This window comes from Coturnix japonica, chromosome 20, assembly GCF_054131305.1.
Source record: "Coturnix japonica strain WE chromosome 20, WE-NBRP24, whole genome shotgun sequence".
NCBI classification, from domain to species: domain Eukaryota; kingdom Metazoa; phylum Chordata; class Aves; order Galliformes; family Phasianidae; genus Coturnix; species Coturnix japonica.
Window position 1 is genome coordinate 7691371 of NC_140682.1, and position 22468 is coordinate 7713838.

Consider the following 22468-nt stretch of genomic DNA (forward strand, 5'->3'; position numbering starts at 1 on the left):
CTTTCTACCTACATCCCTATGTTCCGGAATGTCTCCTGTAGGACCTATCAGAGCTTTGTGCACAGTTCCTCTTCCACATACCATCCAGGAGGCAGTGACCACCTCTCTGTACAAAATGGAAGAAGCCCTGGAGGAAGCTTGGACAATTCTGACATGATAACCCATATCCAAGAACTTGTCCAGTGCAGGGTCTCTCAGGGAATGAGGAAGAAGGAATCTGACAACCAACGTACAAACCAGCTGCTGCTGCTGAACACTCAGAGGCACTGACGATGTGAGCCTGAAAACACAGACCCCACCCAGGAGCCCAGGGATGGCCCGTCAGCTGTTGCAGGCTGATTGCACAGACGGATGAACAGCTGTGTGATTCCTGCTGGACTGTGGGCTTCTGAGAACATCAGACCTTGACAGCTCCAGAAACGTCTCACAAGAAGGAGGATGGACAGAGTCACTGCATGACCTTTATTATGTTATGGTTCACAGAGAGCCCATTTCACTATATACAGAGTGTCTGGGCTAAACTACAAAGGTACAAGCTGAAGAGGAAATGATTTGAGTAATGACTTTGTAATGAAAATCACTATAGTATTACTTTTAAAATAATAACAATAAATTACACAGATAAATTGGCACAAAACAAACAAAAAGGAGAGTTTGATTCAGTAAAAAGCTGCATTACAAGTCAAGAATTCGAAAAGGTGGGCAGTTCACTGCTTTTGAAATACATTTGGTCATCACTTTCCTCACTGCATCCTTGACCTCCCTGCTCCTCATGCTATAGATGAGGGGGTTCAATGCTGGAGGAACCACTGAGTACAGAAGTGCCACCATCAGGTCCATGGATGGAGAGGAGATGGAGTGGGGCTTCAGGTAGGCATAAAAGTCAGTGCTGACAAATAGGGAGACCACGGCCAGGTGAGGGAGGCACGTGGAGAAGGCTTTGTGCCGTCCCTGCTCAGAGGGCATCCTCAGCACGGCCATGAAGATCTGCACGTAGGACACAACTATGAAAACAAAGCACCCAAAGGCTAAACTGACACTAAAAATGAGAAACACAACTTCCCTGAGGTAGTAGCCAGAGCAAGAGAGTTTGAGGATTTGGGGGATTTCACAGAAAAACTGGTTCACAACATTGCCTTGGCAGAGAGGCAGTGAAAACGTACTGGCAGTGTGCAGCAGGGAATGAAGAACCCCAGTGCCCCAGGCAGCTGCTGCCATGGTGGCACAAGCTCTGCTGTCCAGGAGGGTCCCATAGTGCAGGGGCTTGCAGATGGCAACGTAGCGGTCATAGGACATGATGGTGAGAAGGGAATACTCTGCTGACATGAAGAAGACAAAGAAAAAGAGCTGTGCAGCACATCCTGTGTAGGAGATGGCCCTGGTGTCCCAGAGGGCGTTGGCCATGGCTTTGGGGAGAGTGGTGGAGATGCAGCCCAGGTCGAGGAGGGCCAGGTTGAAGAGGAAGAAGTACATGGGGGTGTGCAGGCGGCGGTCGCAGGCTACGGCTGTGCTGATGAGGCCGTTGCCCAGGAGGGCAGCCAGGTAGATGCCCAGGAAGAGACAGAAGTGCAGGAGTTGCAGCTGCCATGTGTCTGCCAGTGCCAGGAGGAGGAACTCACTGGTGGAGCTCCTGTTGGGCATCTGCTGTTGTTGTGCTTGGAGTCCTGCTCAGAGACCAGAAGGTAATGACAAGTCCAGACCATTTTCAGAGACATTCCTCCTGCTATACTTTATAAGTTTTCCTTTTGCTTAGGAAAATAATTATTTAACTCCATAACTTGTGTTTACTTACATGAGCTTCACCATCCCTTAAGGAGTAGAATACTGGGGAGCTCTTATTTTCTTCTCATTTCCTAATCATACCCCAACCTCCTGGGTATTTTCCTCTTTACTGCAGCTGCTCTTCGAGACCCCAGCCCTAGCCTCTGTGCACTTCAGTTTGTCTTAGAGAAATCTGCCTGTTTGCAGGACAGTGAACTATTAATGCCTGCAGAAAACAACTATAACTTTTGCTTTAGGTAGGTGAGGCTGAAAGCACAGCCTGTGTGACTGTTCAAAAAACAGCCAATTGATTGGAGATATATTTGGGAGTCTCCGAGCTGTGTTCAAAGTTGACAGCCCCTCTTAGATTTCTTCCCCCAATCCTTTCTGCTTTCACTCAGAACAAGAAATGGAAAATCCCTGCCTTGGCTCTCCTCTTGCAAAGTACCCTTACCAACATTCAGTTGTGCAGTGGAGTTGTGATCCCCCTGCCCCAAGCAGCAGCAGCACAAGCCCTGCTGGGGGGCTCCTCCCCCCACCCGTCTCCCCGCAGCGCCCTGGGCAGCTCCCCGGGCAGGCTGAGTGCTGAGCCTGGCAGGCGGCAGAGTCCCATACCCGGCACACAGCCCCTGGGGCACAGCAGGGACCCTGCTCTGCAGGACAGCCCTGGGCACCTGCAGCCCCGGCTGCACAGCCTGCAGCCGTGCTGGGACACGCAGCCCTCAGGGCTGTGCTTTCATACTGCAGTATGGAAACCCTCAGCTAAAGCAGAAAGCTTTTTCCACAAGAAAGAAACTTGCAGTGCCTGCAGCCAGATCTGCTATGGGATGTCTCAGTTTTAGTTAGCCCTATAGGAACACAAGCTGCATGGTCTGCAGTGAGACTTACCGTATCATGGCATGTGAGCTCTCCTGTCCCGAGCTCACAGTCTGCTCACGCTGTACTCATCCTCTCTCCCCTTTCTCTCCTCTCCTTCTGTCAGCTGCAGGCTGTGTTGTGCACAAGAGCTGCTCCTGGGCACAGCTGTCTCTCTGCAGCACTGCCCACTTGTATGAGCTCCCAGTGTCCCAGTAGCCTGGCCCAGCTCAGCACACTTGAGGATTTGAGTTTCTCTTCCTCACTGCTTCCCCTGGAGATATCCCTGGGGCTCCACGGCTGAAAGCTCCTGGTAGGCAGCAACTATGGCCATACCAGGTATGCAGGAGTCCACTGGGTTCCATCTACTGCGGAAATACAAGCATACACTCGGCCGTATGTGAGAATATCTGTGGGATCCTCCCATTTAGAAGATTCGGGCATTCAACACAGGATCACAAAATCACAGAATCGCAGAATCACAGAATCACAGAATGACCCGGGTTGGAAAGGATCTCAAGGATCATGAAGCTCCAACCTTCCTGCTTGGCAGGGCCACCAAACTTACACCTTTACTAGATCAGGTTGCCCAGGGCCCCGTCCAACCTGGCCTTGAACACCACCAGGGACGGGGCATCCACAACCTCCCTGGCAGCCTGTTCCAAGACCTCACCACTCTCCTAGTAAAGAACTTCCCCCTAACATCCAACCTAAATCTTCCCTCTTTCAACTTAAAACCATGTCCCCTTGCCCTGCTATTATCAGCCCTTTCAAAGAGTTTACTCCCCTCCTGGTTCCAGGTTCCCTAGAATACTAGATACTGAAAGGTTGCAATGAGGTTACCCAGCAGCCTTCTTTTCCCCAGGTTGAACAAGCCCAGCTCCCTCAGCCTGTCTTCACAGGGGACATGCTCCAGCCCCCTGATTATCTTCGTGGCCCTCCTCTGGACCCTTTCCAAGAGCTCTACGTCTTTCTTGTACTGAGGGCTCCATACCTGAACACAGTACTCCAGATGGGGCCTCACAAGAGCAGAGAGGGACAATCACCTCCCTATCCCTGCTGGCCACTCCTCTCCTGATGGACCCCAGGATACCATTTGCTTTCCAAGCTGCAAGAGCACACTGCTGGCTCATGTTAAGTTTCTCATTCATCAAGACACCCAGGTCCTTCTCTGCTGAGCTGATCTGAAGGACTACTCCCAGTCTGTACAGATGCCCGGGGTTCTTACGGCCCAAGTGCAAAACCTTGCACTTTAGCATGTTGAACCTCACTAAGTTCACCCAGGCCCACCTTTCAAGTTTGTCAAAGTCCCTCTGAATGGCACCCCTTCCTTCCTCCATGTCAACCTTCCCACTCAGCTTGGTGTCATCAGCAAACTTGCTGAGGGTGCACTCAATTCCATCATTGATGTAGCTGATATAGATGTTAAAGAGCACCAGTCCCAAGACAGACCCCTGGGGGATTCCACTTGTTACCGGCCTCCACCTGGACATTGATCACCATCCCTTGTCTGTGGCCTTTCAAATGATTTCTTATCCATTGAGTGGTTCACCCATCAAATCCACATCCCTCCAATTTGGAGATGAAGATGTAGTGGGGGACCATGTCAAAGGCTTTGCTCAAGTCCAGGTAAATGACATCAGTTGTCTTCCCTTCATCAATCAATACCTTCACTCCATCATAGAAGGCCACAAAATTGGTTAAGCATGACCTTCCCCTTGTGAAGCCGTGCTGGCTGTCTCAGATTGCACGCTCATTCCTCATGTGATTAATCATGTTGTCCAGGAGGATCTGTTCCATGATCTTCCCAGGCACAGAGGTGAGACTCACCAGCCTGTAGTTCCCTAGGTCCTCCTTGCTCCCCTTCTTGTATATGGGAGTGATGTGACCCTTCCTCCAGTCATCTGGAACCTCATCTGACAGCCACAACTTCTCAAATACGATGGAGAGTGTCTCGGCAACCACCTCAGCCAGCTCCTTCAGAACACTGGGATAAACGCTGCCTGGCCCCATAGGCTTGTACTCATTCAGTCTCATGAGGCACTATCGGACTTGCTCTGCCCTTACAGTGGGGAGGTATTCACCTCCCTGGTCCCCAAATAGAGGTTTGGGGATGCAGGGCTCAGGGACGTGAGAAAAACTAGAATCCTGCCCGCCAGTGAAGACCGAGGCAAAGAACTCATTCACTAGCTCAGCTTTCTCTTCATCCTTTGAAACCAGTTCTCCTTTTAGATTTATCAAAGAAGGTACACCCGTTTTGTCCTGTCTCTTCTGGCCAATGTACCTGTAGAATGTCTCCTTATTGTTTTTCACATCCCTCACCAAGTTCAGTTCTACCTGTGCCTTGGCTTTCCTGATTCCACATCTGCAAGTCTGGACAGCATCCCTGTATTCTTCCCAGGTGACATGGCCTTGTTTCCAGAGCTGGTATGTCCCTTTTTTTGCCCTCACCTCACTCAGCAGGTCCTTGCCAAGCCATGCTGGTTTCCTACCTCGTGTGCCCACTTTCTTATTCAGAGGGATGGAGACCTCTTGTGCTTTCAGGAGGGCATTCTTGAAGAGTATCCAGCTCTCCTCAAAATCCTTGTCTTTAAGGACAGAGCTCCAGGGGATCTTGGCCCTTGATCCATTGAGTAGCTTGAAGTCTGCTCTTCTGAAGTTCAGAGTCCTGCCCCCACTCTTTGCCAGGCCCACATCCCTCAAGATCACAAACTTGACCAGGGCATGGTCGCTGCAGCCCAGGCTGCCTCCAACCATAACGCGTTTGATGATCTCCTCCACATTGGTGAGCAGCAGGTCCATCAACGCTTCACCTCTGTTCGGTCTGTTCAATATCTGGACCAAAAAGTTACCATCAATGGATTCCATGAGCCTTCTGGAGCTCTTGCAGCTTGCCCTGTGGTCTTTCCAATAGACGTCCGGATGGTTTAAGTCCCCCACCAGGACGAGAGTCCATGAGCATGAAGCCCCCTGCATCTGGAGCAAGGAAACCTCATCTACAGCCTTGCCTTGGTCAGGTGGCCTGTAGTATTCCACTAACACCAGCTGACCTTTATTAGTCCCATCTTTAATTCTAACCCGCAGGCCCTCAACCTGTTTCTGACTGTTTCTCAGAGGGAGCTCCTCACAGTCTATCCACTTGTCACGGGTTACTTAGATTTACCTAGGGCCGTGACAGGGGAAGCCACCCTGTAGGGCCCCTGGAGCCCGGAAAGGAGGGGGAAAAGGGAAATGGGATAAAAACAGCGGCAGTCTAAGGAGGAAAAACTTATTTCACTAAATATGATATCGGAATACAAGATAACACAATATAATATAATTGAGGTTAATAAATCGAACGAAACAGAGAGAGAGAGTCCCCAAAAACTGACAGGCCTACTGGGAACTCTAGGCGACACAGCTGGAATGCTTCTCACTCTCCGGTCAGGGATGAGTCACGGGACCAGGACGCTATATGATCTTGTTTCCAGGCTGGAGTGCTCTCTCTCTCAGACTCTTGGAGGGTGGGAAGCATTCCAGCCGTGTCGCCTAGAGTTCCCAGTAGGCCTCTCGGTTTTCGGGGACACATGAGGAACAGGGAGATCAAGCACGCTCTCAGGAAGGTGTTGCAATAAGCACTATTCCAGCTTCCATAAAATGGACAACTTCCTCATAGGATTCCCAGTGATGGTTCTTCATGTTTTATGCATCTTTGATTGTTTGATTATGTGAGATATAGCAACGTGCAAAAAAATGTTATTGAACTTATAAATAAAAATGTATTACACTTATTTCCTACCTAATTTCTATTTTTTCACTCCAAGAGCTCATGTAAACATGTATCCAGATTCCCCGAATACGTTAAAGTATACCTAAAAAGGTTTCAAAATAGACTTTTACTTAGCTTTTCTTTTTTCCTACTTTGTCTGGATTTGGGGAAGTACAGCCACAGACAGCAGCTCAACGTGCTCTTTTCATTTCTGATCTCTACACCACCACAGTGCTCTCAAGTCCTCTCATTTGTGCAGTCCTGATGGTCTTGTGTGTCTCACGACAGTCCTGTTGCCTCTACAGCAGCAATCCAGGGCTGCAGTCAGTAGCCGGCAATATGAACAGCTGTGTCAGAGCTGGTCTCCTTGCTGGCACTGCCATAACAAGAGGGCTCCTTTAGAGAAGGACCAGAGAACTGGAGGGAGGCCTCTTCCAAAGCTGGTGCAAGGAATATACCTCAGGAGCTGCTCCCTGAGAAAACCTTGAGATCTTCTGGTGCTCTTCAGTGTGTGACCAGATCAGATTGAATAGTCACAAGGAGATCTGTAAGCGTCTCAGGGCAGTGCTGTGGTTTAAGGTTTATGGGTTGAGACAAAGAGAAAAAGAAAAGGATAATAATTATGACAAATGTATTTATACATATATAATATATTTAGTGTATTTTCACACATATACAACATATGCAGTTGCAAACATATATGAACTAATCCCTATGCGCATCTGTTTGCAAGTCCAGGACTAGTTGCAGGGGTTTTAACAGCCACAGGGTTCACTGTAGGAGCTGAAGTGGCTGTTGGGCTGTTGCAGGAGTTGAAGTGACCTCAGAGTTCATTGCCAGAGCTGAAACCACCACAGGACCTGTGACTATGTTGGAGCAGCCACTGGGCTCATTGGAGGGGTTGGAGCCACCGCAGGGCTGTACTTCCTCCCTTGGGAGGAATTTGTACCATTTTCTTATTACCATACTTGGAACAGCTACAGGACCCGTAGCAGGAGTGACTGCAGAGCTCATTATGAGGGGTGGAGTGACAGTGGGATCTGTCCCAGAGCTTGGAGCAACTGCAGGACGTGTAGCAAAACCTTGGAGCTGCTGCAGGGTCTGTGCCAGGAGTTGCAGAGGTTGCAGCACTGTCAGCAGATCCAGCTCTCTGGATCTGGCACACTGCAGTCATGTGTGTTTCTTGGGGGCTACCAGAGCCACAGCAGACCTGTCCCCAATATTCTACCAGTTTCTCAGGATCCTGCAGTTGCTCGGAGATGAAGTTCCAAAGCCCTGGGGGTGCCCACTGCTCCAGGCAGCTGCCCAGACTGTCCCACACCCCCTGCCATGCAGAGCCTTCTCACCTTGGGGCAGATCTCTCAGTGATATTCCTGAATAATTGTTTAACCTCAATCCTAGAATCATAGAATCACCAAGGCTGGAAAAGGCCTGAAAGATCATCCAGTCCAACCGTTCACCTATTACCTATAGCTCCCACTAAACCATGTCCCTCAACACAATATCCAGTACACCCCCGGACTCACAGAGGCGACAATGTAAATTGTGTAATTCCTAATCATATGGACAATATTACTTCCAAAACCCAAAGATGACCGCAGAGCTGAATGTGCACAAAGCTTCACTTTGTCAGCTGCCAAATTTATCGTGGTACAAACTAAGGTCAAACAGCATAGCAAAATAAATACCCTAATCCAGCAACCAAGCACCAAGTAAGGAGCTGTGCAGTGAAGCTTCATGAGAAGACTCAACAAGCTCCACAAATAGGGAAACAATTAGCATCATGGCTTGCACTTTTCCAACTCCCACAAAGCCCTGAGTTATCTCACTCTGGACAGATGTGCTGCTATCTCAACCCTTGGAGCCTCACATCAGGCACCAAAATGACTGTGGTTGCTGAACCCAACATGTGGCTCAGCAGCACACAGTGCTTGGTGCACTTCCCCATTCCCTGTGGGATGGGGAAGAGAATTGAGAAAAAAAAGTACAGCTTGTGGGTTGTAACAAAGCAATTTACTAAGAGAGATAAAAGAAGAGGAGTAATAGTTATCACTATATATCCGTTGATATGGAATCGTATGTAACAACTGATGCACAAGCACTTGCTCAGCACCACCAGACTGATGCTCAGCTGGGCCCTGGGCAGTGAAGAGACTGAGATGAACTCCCACCCCTTTCAATACAATTTCTGCTTGCTGTCAGCTGATAGAGAACGTCCCTTTGGCCACTTTCAGTCAGCTGTCCTCACTCTGTTCCCTCCCAGCTCCATGTGCCCTTTACTGACCATGGCCTTGGCTCTGTAGAACACTGCTTAGCAGCAGCTGTAAACATCAGAGTGTTATCAATGATTTTCTCCTAGAACCAAAACACTGCACCATAGCAGGCAGTCTGAAGAAAACAATTCCATCCCAGCTGTAACTCAGATTCCTGCCTGTCCCCCTCCTCTTGTTCTTCCTGATCAGGAAGCAAGGAACAGAATCTGCTGCTCTCCTCTTTGAGACCTTTCCATCAGTTCTCAGCTGGCTCCTCTGCCATCCCCAGGCAGAGCTCAGTGCACTCTCACAGAGGGCAGCAGCTGTTCCTCATCTTCCTTGGCCATCCTTCAAAAAGATTCTCTATGCCATTTTCTACAGCTAAGAGGTAGGAACCATCCCACCATGTCTCTGCGAGACAAACAAGACTGTAGGCCTGCAAATGCACAATGATTTCGAGCTCACTGAGTGAATGCTTGTGGTCTTCTCATTAGTGTAAAGACTCTTCAGAAAGCATCTCCTTCAAGAAGCATGACTAGATTTAGCTTGGCTTGGTCTCGCATCTACCACATGGTACTGGTGTTCAGAAGGTGCCACACAGGAACGAGACCCATTGTGGGGCTCACAGTTGTCCAGCAAGCACTGACACTACCAGGACATGGCTTTCCTGAAGGTCTTTGGCTGCATTTGCCAGCTGGCTTAGGGTGTGCTGGAGACCCCACGGAAATGCCATTTAAATGAGAGCCCAAAACAAAGAAAGGTGCCATCAGTGACAGAATGTGTGTTTGTCACAGCTTTGGAATGGCATAAGCTCTGGAATTTTCACTAGACGTATAGAGAAAGATCTGTCTCTTCTTTTGGTGTACTCATCCATTTGGTCAGCTGAATAACTCTGCACTCTCAGGTGCCTATTACTCACAGAATCACAGAATCACACAATCGTAGGGGTTGGAAGGGACCTCTAGAGATCATCAAGTCCAACCCCCCTGCCAAAGCAGGCTCCCTACACCATGTCACGCAGGTAGGCATCCAAGTGGGTCTTGAATATCTCCAGAGAAGGAGACTCCACCACCTCCCTGGGCAGCCTGTTCCAGTGCTCCGTCACCCTCACTGTAAAGAAGTTCTTGTACACATTCGTGCGGAACTTCCTATGCTGTACTTTCATCCCATTACCCCTAGTCCTATCCCCACGCACTACTGAAAAGAGACCAGCCTTGCCACTATGGCCCCCACACCTCAGGTATTTATAAACCTGGATCAAATCCCCTCTCAGCCTTCTTTTCTCAAGGCTAAACAGACCCAGTTCCATAAGTCTCTCCTCATAGGGGAGATGCTCCAGGACCTTCACCATCTTTGTGGCCCTCTGCTGGACTCTTTCCAAGAGATCCCTGTCTTTTTTGTACTGGGGAGCCCAGAACTGGACACAATATTCCAGATGAGGCCTCACCAGGGCAGAGTAGAGGGGGAGGATCACCTCCCTCGACCTGCTGGACACACTCTTTTTAATGCACCCCATAATGCCATTGGCTTTTTTGGCTACAAGGGCACACTGCTGGCTCATGGTCAATCTGTCGTCCACCAGGACACCCAGGTCCCTCTCAGCAGAGCTCCTCTCCAGCAGCTCTTCTCCCAGCCTGTACCAGTGTATGCAGTTATTTCTGCCTAGGTGCAAGACTCTACACTTGCTTTTGTTAAACCTCATCTGGTTTCTTACTGCCCAGCTCTCCAGCCTGTCCAGGTCTCGCTGAATGGCATCACAGCATTCAGGCATGTCAACCAATCCTCCCAACTTCGTGTCATCAGCAAACTTGCTGAGGGTGGTCACTATCCCCTCATCAAGGTCGTTGATGAAGACGTTGAACAAGACTGGACCCAGTACAAACCCCTGGGGGAGGCCGCTAGTTACAGGCCTCCAGCCAGACACCGCACCGCCAACAACAACCCTCTGTGCTCTGCCAGTCAGCCCATTCTCGACCCACTTCACTGTCCACTCATCTATCCCATACTTCCTCAACTTTGGTATAAGGATGTCATGGGGGACAGTATCCAAAGCCTTACTGAAATCCAGGTAGACTACATCTACCGCCCTCCCCCTGTCCACCCAGCTAGTGACATCTTCATAAAAGGCCACCAGGTTGGTCGAGCACGACCTCCCCTTGGTGAACCCATGCTGGGTACTCCTGATAACCTCCTTATCACCCAGTATTAAACCCAATACTACCCAATAGTAAGGTCTTACAGGAAAGCGAGACTTGCATCATCAAGAGAACCCAAACTACTCACAGCCTAATCATAAAGATCGTCACAAAGAACGATGATGGAGCAGAAATGAAATTTGTTGCCAAAAATGTTGATGTCAGCACCAAGATGAGAGTGAGAGGTATTTGCTTTGATCATTCTCCTTTCCTCTTACAGTCAAGGCATAGTTGCTGTGATCTGATGATTAGAACTGGGGCTGCAGGCATTCACTGACTGTACCAAATACCTGAAACTGCATCACATGGACTGACGTGAGTCCTGGTAATGACCTAAACATGATAGCACTGAGTGTAGGGTAAGCCAATCTACCCAGCTGCTTGGTATCTGAACCAGATTGCTCCATGCCAGCTGATGAATGTCTGCAGTTCACAGCTATTGGCCAGTGCATTCAGTCACCAGGTTTACCACTGCATCACCATAGAGCAGTACTTTCAGCTCCAGGTTCAGACAGCCTTTCTGATTGCACTGGAATAGTTTAGAAGTAGGGGAGCAATCATTCCAATAATATCTTTATCAATCAGCTTTGCATGACAAAATAGAACAAATAAACATTCATGATGGGAGGACCTGTTTGTCATTGGGTGGAAACCTCTGCAGAAGCATGTTTAGAGCATTCTTAATCAGTAGAAGGAGATGTTTGGTTGATTTTTACTTAGTAAATCCGGCAAGAAGACCAAATGAAACATCTTGAATTGCTCAGCAGTGACCCAATGATGAGTGCAGGAACAGAAAGTGATACTTTTTCAGAGATGTTGCAGGAAACATTGACCACGTTAGCCTGATATAAATAGAAATAACGCGGCCTTTGCTCCTGACAGGTGCTGCAGTGAGATTTACCAATAAGAGCAAAGATGTAGAAAAGATCTCTGCTCGGCTGCGTGAGGAAGCCAAACTGCAGGCTGAGCTTTCAGACACAGGTGCTACTGTGGAGTGGATGAAGGATGGGAAGGAGCTCAAGGCCAGTGAAAAATATGAACTGCAAATTGTCGGGAAGAAACACACCCTGAAAATTCACAGCGTCTCCATGGATGATGCTGGAAGTTATCAGTGCATCTGTATGGGGGATAAATCATAGATTCATAGAATCACCAAGGTTGGAAAAAACCTAAAAGATCATCCATTCCAACCGTTCACCTATTACCTATAGCTCCCACTAAACCATGTCCCTCAACACAATATCCAGTACACCCCTGGACTCACAGAGGCGACAATGTAAATTGTGTAATTCCTAATCATATGAACAATATTACTTCCAAAACCCAAAGATGACCGCAGAGCTGAATGTGCACAAAACTTCACTTTGTCAGCTGCCAATTTTATCGTGGTACAAACTGAGGTCACACAGCATAGCAAAATAAATACCCTAATCCTGCATCCAAGCACCAAGTAAGGAGCTGTGCAGTGAAGCTTCATGAGAAGACTCAACAAGCTCCACACATAGGGAGCACATCCACACATATCAGCACCATGGCCTGCACTTCTCCAACTCCCACAAAGCCCTGAGTTATCTCGCTCTGGACAGATGTGCTGCTATCTCAACCCTTGGAGCCTCACATCAGGCACCAAAATGACTGTGGTTGCTGAACCCAACATGTGGCTCAGCAGCACACAGTGCTTTGTGCACTGCCCCATTCCCAGTGGGATGGGGATGAGAACTGGGAAAAAAATACAACTTCTGGGTTGTAACAAAGCAGTTTACTAAGAGAGATAAAAGAAGAGGAGTAATAGTTATCACTATATATCCGTTGATATGGAATCGTATGTAACAACTGATGCACAAGCACTTGCTCAGCACCACCAGACTGATGCTCAGCTGGGCCCTGGGCAGTGAAGAGACTGAGATGAACTCCCACCCCTTTCAATACAATTTCTGCTTGCTGTCAGCTGATAGAGAACGTCCCTTTGGCCACTTTCAGTCAGCTGTCCTCACTCTGTTCCCTCCCAGCTCCATGTGCCCTCCACTGACCATGGCCTTGGCTCCGTACAACACTGCTTAGCAGCAGCTGTAAACATCAGAGTGTTATCAATGGTTTTCTCCTAGAACCAAAACACTGCACCACAGCAGGAAGTCTGAAGAAAACAATTCCATCCCAGCTGTAACTCAGATTCCTGCCTGTCCCCTCTTCTTGTTCTTCCTGATCAGGAAGCAAGGAACAGAATCTGCCGCTCTCCTCTCTGAGCCCTTTCCATCAGTTCTCAGCTGGCTCCTCTGCCATCCCCAGGCAGAGCTCAGTGCCCTCTCATGGATGGCAGCAGCCTTTTCTCTTCTTCCTTGCCCATCCGTCATGCAGAATCTGTACCCCATTTGCTACAGTACAGAGCTGAGAATCAACCCACCACAGAATCACAGAATCACAGAATTACCCAGGTTGGAAGGGACCTCAAGGATCATGTAGTTCCAACCCCCCTGCCTAGCAGGGCCACCAAACATGCACACTGTCTCCATGTCCACCATGTCTCTGTGAACCAAACAAGACCCTAGGCCTGCAAAGGCACAGAGATTTGGAGTTAGCTGAGTGAATGTTTGTGGTCCTCTCATTAGTGTAAAGACTCTTCAGAAAGCATCCCCTTCCAGAAGCATGTTTTGATTTTGCCTGGCTGGGCCTTGCATCTACACCGTGCTACTGGTGTTCAGAAAATGGCACACAGGTACGAGACCCATTGTGGGGCTCACAGTTGTCCAGTGAACATTGTCACAACCCTGGGCATGTCTTTCCTGAAGGTCCTCAGAATCATTTGCCAGCTGGCTGGAGGTGTGTTGGAGACCCCAGGGAACTGCCATTCTGTTTTAATACAAGAAGAATTTTACACAGCAGCTGCCATGGATCAAGATAAGCACTTTACAGAGCAGCAGCTGCGGAGCAGGATAAACAGCATGAGAACCAAGGACACCTCTAGCAAAAGAGTGAAAGGCTCGTGGCTTTGAAGAGGGGTTTTAGGGTTCTTATTGCAGAAGCTTTCTTCCAATTAGTACGTGTGATTTTTGTACACCCTTGTTTCTTTGCTATAAAAGTACGGCTTTTCAGGCAATAGATGGACACAGCTATATTTAACTATATTGGTGTGTGGTTGTTTGTCCTAGAACACTGACCTTTTGCCTTCAGGTTCGCCAACACATGGGGGCCCGCAATGTCATGGGATTTAACTCTTGAACACCTGTGGGATCCCGAGAAACTAAGCCAGTATTTGAGTCAGGGATGGTGCAGCCTAGATAGATCTAAGGGGGTATGACTTATTTGGGGCTTGAATTGTGCTTAACGTGCTCTATATAACACTGTTCCGAAAAGAGAGAGTTTCTGAGCTGAGGTTCAAGCCAAAAAGGGAAATCCCCAAGTCAATTTTGATCAGTCACAGGAGGCACCAGCAACAATATCAGTTGCCTCTGTGGAAGGCAAGAAATGGAAATGGATGTCCTCACGTCTAGAACGGAAAAAAGAAGTGGAGGAGGAGGCAACAGAAGATCCAGGTGACAGGTCTGGATCAGTACCAAGAAAGGCAAAAGGAAAAGTGGCATGACGAAGAGAGTGATGAGGAGGAAATCTCTGTTACTATTTGTCAAACCCTGAAGATGACTGAAATCCAAGGCGTAAGAAAGGAGTACACACGGCACCAGAATGAATCTCTTGTTGTAGCTTGTTGTGATGTGACAGGCCCTTCCCCATATTCTGGAAGAATCTTAGTGTAATACAGTGGGTGTAGACGAAAAGGTGTAGGTTATATAAGGACGAGTCTGTTTCAATAAATCGCCATTTTGCCACTTCATCACCTTGGTGTCACTTGGTAATTGGCCTAGCTGCTGCTTCAGTTGAAAGCGAGAGATCGTAAAGAAATTAACGATCATAAAGCCTTCATGTGTATCATTAAAAATCTCAGCTATTAGACACAAACGCTTTCCAGCTTGAGCAAGGAACAACAGTAAATTGCACTGCGTGTTTCCTTGTGGCGTTACCTACGTGACCACAGAGAAGACATGAGGAAGTGGCATGACCAGCTTACTCCTGTACTATGAGCACGGGTGAGGGAACTACAAAACAGTCCAACCACCAGTACGGCTGCTCCAGTTATCACAGGTAACCAATAGAGGGGCCCTGCCCTCAGTCAAGGGAGAGGAAGGGATAATAGAGTTTATTGGACTGTGTGGATTCGATGGCCTGGCACATCAGAACCACAGAAATATAAGGCACTGGTGGATACCGGTGCACAGTGCACCCTAATGCCTTCCAGTCATGAAGGGACAGAATCAATCCATATTTCTGGATATCTCTCAAGAATTGACTGTGTTGGAGGCTGAAATAAGCCTCACTGGTAAAGACTGGAAAAAACATCCTATATGAGTGGCCCAGGGTTTCTGTTCATACTTGGTATTGATTACCTCAGAAGAGGGCATTACAAGGATACTAAGGGGTATCACTGGGCCTTTGGAATCGCTGCTGTAGATATGGACAGCATTAAGCAGCTGTCAGTTTTACCTGGCCTGTCAGAGGACCCGTCTGTTGTGAGGCTGCTATGAGTAAAAATAAAAGAGCAGCAGGTACCGATTGCTACAAAGACAGTGCATAGACGGCAGTATTGCACCAACAGGGATTCCTTGCTCCCCATTCATGATTTGATTCGCCAGTTGGAGAATCAGGGAGTGATCAGTAAAACTCACTCACCTTTTAACAGCTCCATATGGCCAGTGCGTAAAGCCAGTGGAGAATGGAGGCTGACAGTAGACTACCGTGGCCTGAATGAGGTCACACCCCCACTGAGTGCTGCTGTGCTGGAGAGCAAATAATTCAAATTCTTCTATGAGCCAGTTTTGCTATTAAGTGAAGCAAAGTAAAAGGGCCTGCCCAGGAAATTCAGTTCTTAGGTATAAAGTGGCAGGATGGATGTCATCACATCCCAACAGTGATCGACAAAATCACTGCCATGTCTCCACCAACTAGCATAAAAGAGACACAATCTTTCCTGGGTGCAGTGGGCTTTTGGAGGATGCACATTCCAAACTACAGCCTCATTGTAAGCCCCCTTTATCAGGTGATGCAGAAGAAGAATGATTTTGCATAGGGCCCAGAGCAGCAGCAGGCTTTTGAACAGATTAAACAGGAGATAGCCTGTGCCGTGGACCTGGGGCCAGTACGGACTGGACAGGATGTAAAGAACATCCTCTATACTGCTGCTGGGGAGAAAGGTCCCACTTGGAGTTTGTGGCAAAGAGCCTCAGGAGGGACCCAAGGCTGACCCCTGGGATTTTGGAGCTGAGCGTACAAGGGGTCTGAAGAGTGCTACACTCCAACTGAGAAGGAGATCTTAGCCACATATAAGGGGGCTCGGGCTGCTTCCGAAGTAGCTGGTACTGAAATGCAGCTCTTTCTGGCACCTCGACTGTCAATGATGAACTGGATGTTGAAACGGGAGGTTCCCTCCACCCATCATGCTACCGATGCCACCTGGAGCAAGTGGATTGCACTGATTAGACAACAAGCGCGGATGGGGAACCTCAATCATCCAGGAATTTTAGAAGTGATCATGAACTGGCCTGAAGATAAAAAGTCTGGAACATCACCAGGAGAAGAGGTGTCATGTGCTAAAGCGGCCCCACCATACATCGAACTACCAGAAAATGAAAAGAAATATGCTCTTTTCACTGATGGATCATTTCATATTGTAGGGAAGCATCGGAGATGGAAAGCTGCTGTTTGGAGCCCCACACGACAGGTCGCAGAGGCCACTGAAGGTAAAGGAGAATCAAGTCAGTTTGCAGAGGTAAAAGCTGTCCAGCTGACCTTAGATGTGGCTGAACGGGAGAGGTGGCCAATGCTTTATCTTTATACTGACTCATGGATGGTGGCAAATGCCTTATGGGGGTTGTTACAGCAGTGGGAACAAAATAACTGGCAACGGAGGTGTAAACCTATTTGGGCTGCTGAACTGTAGAAAAACATAACTGCTCAAAAAAAAGATATGATTGTAAAGGTGTGTCACGTGGATGCACACTTGCCCACGAGTCGGGCTATTGTAGAACAATAAAACAACCATCAGGTAGATCGAGCTGTCAGAATTGAGATGGCTCAGATAGACTTGGACTGGCAGAACAAGAGTGAATTATTTCAAGCTTGATGGTTCCATGAGACCTCAGGCCATCAAGGAATGGACATAACATATAACTGGGCTAGAGACTGAGGGGTGGACTTAACTATGGATGCTATTGCACTGGTTATTCATGACTGTGAATCATGTGCCGTAATTAAACAAGCCAAGAATATGAAGCCTCTCTGGGGGGAAGGCCAAGGCAAAAGTATAAATATGGGGAGGAGTGACAGGTGAATGATGTCACCTTGCCAGGATCTCATAATGATAAGCGTTTTGTGCTTACCATGGTAGAAGCAACCACTGTGTGGCTTGAAACATACGCAGTACCCCATGCTGCTGCCAGAAACACAATATTGGGTTGTTAGAAACAAGTCCTATAGAGACATGACACCTCAGAAAGAACTGAGTCTCATAATGGGACACATTTCAAAAATTCCCTTAATAAATACTTGGGCCAAAGTTCACGGCATTGAGTGGATTTATCATATTCCCTACCATGCACCAGCTTCTGGTAAAATTAAAAGATACAATGGGGTGTTGAAAACTATGTTGAAAGCAATGGGTGGTGGAACACTGAAGCACTGGGAAAAGCATTTGCATGTGGTGCAAGGATGCTGTTAAAGTTCATATCCCACATGTGCCCTGTGTCTCATCACAGGATGTGGGGTGTGAGAAGGGCCCAGTCCGAACAAGCAGTCAATCCCAGTGAAACTCTGAACTTCAGATCTCTCAGTTCCAGTGCCCTCCTTTGCACACTCTCCCAGAGTTTGATGTCCTTTATGTTCTGCGGTGCCCAGAAGTGCACCCAGTGCTGCTAGTGAGGCAGTAGCAATGCAGAGCAGAGAGGGACAAACCTTTCTCCCACCCAGCTGACAATAAATTGCTTGATGCACTTTAGGGGACTGTTGGCCTTCTTGGCTGGCTGGGCACACTGCTGACTCACTTAAAATTTTATGTTGAGAAGGACCCCCAATCCTTTTCAGTCAGACGTCTCTCATGTGTCCAATATACAGACAGTGTTTATGTCCAGGGTTGCCCATACCCAGGTGCACAATCAGGCACTTGTTCTTGTTATGCATTATGCACTTGGTGCTTAGTACCAACTGATACCCACTTCTCTCACTTGTCCACATCTCTCTGCAAGTCCTCTCCACCCTCAGTGGAGGCAACAGCACCTCCTCATCTGGTCTTATCAGCAAACTTGCTCAGAACATCTTCTAGTCCTGCATGCAAGTCATCTGCATCTGTCCTTTGTTCTCATGCTGTTTATCCTGCTCCGCAGCTGCTGCTCTGTGAACTCCTTATCTCAATCCATGGCTGCTGCTCTGTAAAATTCTTCTTGTATTACAACACACCACGTTCTGTTTCTGTCTAGCTGTATGCAGGAATTTCTGTCCAGAAGGGTGCTGGAGAAATAGTATCAAAAGCTCTACTGAAATCCTCAAGGATTACATCAACTGCCTTCCCTTGTTCAGCTCAATGGATAAAGGTGTCATAAAAAGACCTGAAATTAAATAGGACCTTCCCCTCTGTATCTTGTGTTGTCTGTGACCTGTCCTTCAGTTGTTTTTCCATAACTCCCACCATCATTTTCTCCATAATTTTACCAAGCACTGTAGTGAGACTGACAGGTCCATAGTTGCCTGTGTCATCTTTCTTGCTCTTCCTTACAATGTGACAACATTTGCCAGCTTCCTGTCAACAGGTATGACCCTAGATTTATTAGATGCCATTGAAATGTGAGCCCAGAGCATGCTAAAGTGTCATCAGTGCAAGAACATAGATGTGCCATAGCTTTGCAATGCCTTGAAATCCAGACTATGCCACAGATGGAGCAGAGAAGAAAATCTGCCTCTTCTGTTCTGAGCTCATCCTTTTGATAAGCTGAATATCACTACGTACTCCATGGGGTCAGGTGCAAAAGACACACTGGGTGCCCTAAGCACGGGGCTGCTGTGGTATTTAGGATGGCCAAGAATACCTCCATTCTGGCCCTCAGCTGATGCTCCAGAAGGAGCTGTCTATCTCATAGATTTTCCGTCACAGTTTACAAGCACTAGCACAAAACTAGGATCACCCAAGGCACCTTGGGCATCACTGAGAGACTGTGTACGAGCAGTGCAGTCCCTGTGGAATAAAAACCAAGGATTCAGATGAGGGACTCACACACAGACACCTCACTGTGCACATCTGAACTCAGCTAGGTGAACTTGCAGCCCCCGTGGTTCTTTGAAAAACTGATCCCAATTCAGCCCCAGGGTTTCCATCTGAGGATGAGATGCCTAACGCTAGAATAAGGATGGGATGGTCTGTTGATAACAGGACAAATGGAAATGGATTTAAATTAAAAAGGGGAGACATAGGTTAGATGTGAAGAACCTATATTTTTACACAGCAACACTGGAAAATGTTCCCCTTAGAGGCTGAGCATGATGATGGATGGGATCATGGGTTTACTCTGGGTTTACCCTCACGTCAATCCAGGTTTCTACTCATACTTTTCTCTAGGTGAACTCTCACTTTACTCAAGGTTTTACTCACAATTTACCATCAGGGAGTGTGATCTGGAGATGGGCTGGTGGAGTGACTTGCTGGCATCACCGAGGGAAGGCTGCCAGGCAGATACCCCCAGAAAAGTGGTTGACTCCCTGCCCTGTCACAGTCAGACAGACCTGACTGATGAGGAGGGTTGGAAGAGAGTCCCAACTCAACATCACAGGAGCCCCCCCATGCCTGCCTAGCCCTCGACCCCTGATCCATCTAAGCAACAGGTTTGACACATTGAAATCTGAAGGAGATAAGAATGGGGAGGCAATGGAGGATCTGCCTAGGAGGGAACCTAATGCAAGGCAGTCACTACCAAGCCTTGTGACTTCCTCTGCCATGAAAGAAAGAAGGGTGGCCGTGGTGGGTGACTCCCTTCTCAGAGGAATAGAGGGCCCCATTTGCAGACTGGACCCGAGTTGTCAGGAAGTCTGCTGCCTTCTTGGCTTCAGGTCAGGGACATAATGAGGAAACTCCCCATGCTGGTTAGGTCCACTGATTATTTTCCACTACTCATAGTTTAGGTGGGCAGTGATGAAATTTCTTAGATAAGACTACAAACTATAAAAAGAGATTTCAGTAATTTAGGCCATTTAGTTCACAGAGTGGGAGATCAAGTGATTTTTTGTTCTATACCTTCAGTGGCAGTGAGGGACATGGAGCAGGCTTGGAAAGCAAAGCAATGAACAATTGTCTCAGAGGTTGGTACTGAGCCAGAAACTTTGAGTTCTTTGATCACAGGACAGTTTACTTGGCCCATGGCCTGTTATCCATGAATGGAACCCAACTGTCTCAAAGGGGGAAGTGAATCCTAGCACAGACGGTAGCAGGGCTTATCGAAAGAGCTTTAAACTAGCTACGATGGGGGAGGGGACCAAACAGGGCTTACCAGAGATAAGCCTAGGGAAACGCTGTTTGAGTTGGGAGAGAGGCAGATGCCTCAGCTGAAGTGTCTACACCAACACAAGGAGCTTGGTCAACAAGCAGGAGGAGCTGGAAGCAAATGTGCATCTGACAAACCATAACCTAGTTGCTATTACTGACCCATGGTGGGACCACTGCCATGACTGGATTGCTGTGATGGATGGTTACAAGCTCTTCAGAAGGGATAGAGGAGGAAGGAAGGGTGGTGGTGTGGCCCTTTATATTAAAGAGAGTTTTGATGTTGAAGAGCTTGGGCTTCAGAATGAAGTGCATGTTTGTAAGGATCAGGGGAAAGGCCTGTAAGTGTGACATCTTGCTAAAGGTTTCTTATAGACCGCCTAATTGATGGGTGAGGCATTCTATGAGCAGCTTACTGAAGTCGCAAGATTGCCAGCACTCATTTTCTTGGGAGACTACAACTTCTCTGATATATGCTGGGAATATAATAAATAGCAGAGGAATCAGTCCAAGAGGTTTATAGATTGCATGCAAGACAGCTTCCTTACGCAGCTGGTATGAAGTCCTACCAGGGGCGGTTCCTTGCTAGACCTGCTCTTCACTAACAGTGAAGGACTGGTAGGAGTTGAGAAGGCTGAGGACTGTCTTGGGCAGAGTGGCCATGAAATGGTAGAAGTCTCTATTCTTGGAGATGTCAGAAGGGTGACTAGCAAAACTACTATCCTGAACTTCTAGAGGGCGGACTTTGACCTGTTCAGGACACTTGTAGCACAGGTCCCTTGGGAGTCGCTCCTTATGGGTAAAGGGGTCCAGGAAGCCTGGACACTCCTCAAGATGGAAATCTTAAAGGCACAAAATCAGGCTGTCCCTGAATGCCATAAGGTGAGCCATAGGGGAAGAAGACCAGTGTAGTTGAACTGGGAAAAACTGTTGAGACTCAGGAAGAAAAAGAGAATCTCCGTCGTTGAGAAGAAAAGACAGGATACTTGGGGAGATTACAAGGAAGTTGCTAAGGTACGAAGGGAGGAATTTAAGAAGCTACCTTACTTCCTTGTCCATTAGTCCATGCCCAGAGCTTCTCAGCCATGTCCCTGTCAACTGTAAGCTCCATGCAGAGGTCAAGTGGGACACAGAGGGCACAGCCTTCTGCTGGGTGGATACAAGTGTTGGTTGAAACTGATGGGACAAAAACCTCCCTCCATGCCCTCCTGGGAAAATGGCCACCCCAAGAATGGCAGTCTGCCTCCTCCATGACCCCATCTGAAATGCTCCTGCACTGATTGATTAAAGGGCTTTAAACCAGGTCCAAAGTGCGAAGGGAGGGGAATTGGATGTGACAGAGAAGGGCTGAGGGATGTTGTTGGTGTTGGAGATTGCAGGGAAAGCCTCTGAGTTGTTCCATAGGACTGTGGGAGGATTCCTCAGAGAAGGTCTTACTGCCAATACCCCATCCTAAATCTTACTGTGTACCCTCTGGGGGTAACCCCAACCTGCTGCTGCCCAAAATTGCCTGTAGACCATTGCGGGTAGCATGGGAAATAAACGGGACAACACAAGAGAAAACCACAGAGCATTTCCTTTCATGCAGGCTGCTGCTTCTGAGCAAGGCCCTGAACATCAGTACCACGGTGTAGATGCAAGGCCCAGCCAGGCTAAATCAAAACATGCTTCTGGAAGGGGATGCTTTCTGAAGAATCTTTACACTAATGAGAGGACCACAAACATTCACTCAGCGAACTCCAAATCTCTGTGCCTTTGCAGGCCTAGGGTCTTGTTTGTCTCTCAGGGACATGGTGGGATGGTTCTCACCTCTGAACTGTAGCAGAGCAGATACCGATTCTTTATGACGGATGGCCAAGGACAATTAGAAATGGCTGCTGCCGTCTGTGAGAGTGCACTGAGCTCTGCCTGGGGATGGCAGAGGAGCCAGCTGAGAACTGATGGAAAGGGCACAAAGAGGAGAACAGCAGATTGTGTTCCTTGCTTCCTGATCAGGAAGGACAAGAGGAGGAGGAAAAGCAGGAATATGAGTTACATCTGGGATGGAATTTTTTTCTTCAGACTGCCTGCTATGGTGCAGTGTTTTGGT

At 48.0% G+C, this 22468-nt stretch overlaps 1 protein-coding gene across 1 annotated transcript; it reads right to left on the reverse strand.

The window, feature by feature from the left end:
* Positions 1–631: 631 nt before the first annotated feature.
* LOC146757514 (olfactory receptor 14C36-like) lies at positions 632–1641 on the reverse strand. Its single transcript, XM_085520728.1, has one exon. It carries the CDS (start codon positions 1639–1641, stop codon positions 676–678), a length of 966 nt encoding a protein of 321 aa, XP_085376854.1. The 3' UTR covers positions 632–675.
* Positions 1642–22468: the final 20827 nt, after the last annotated feature.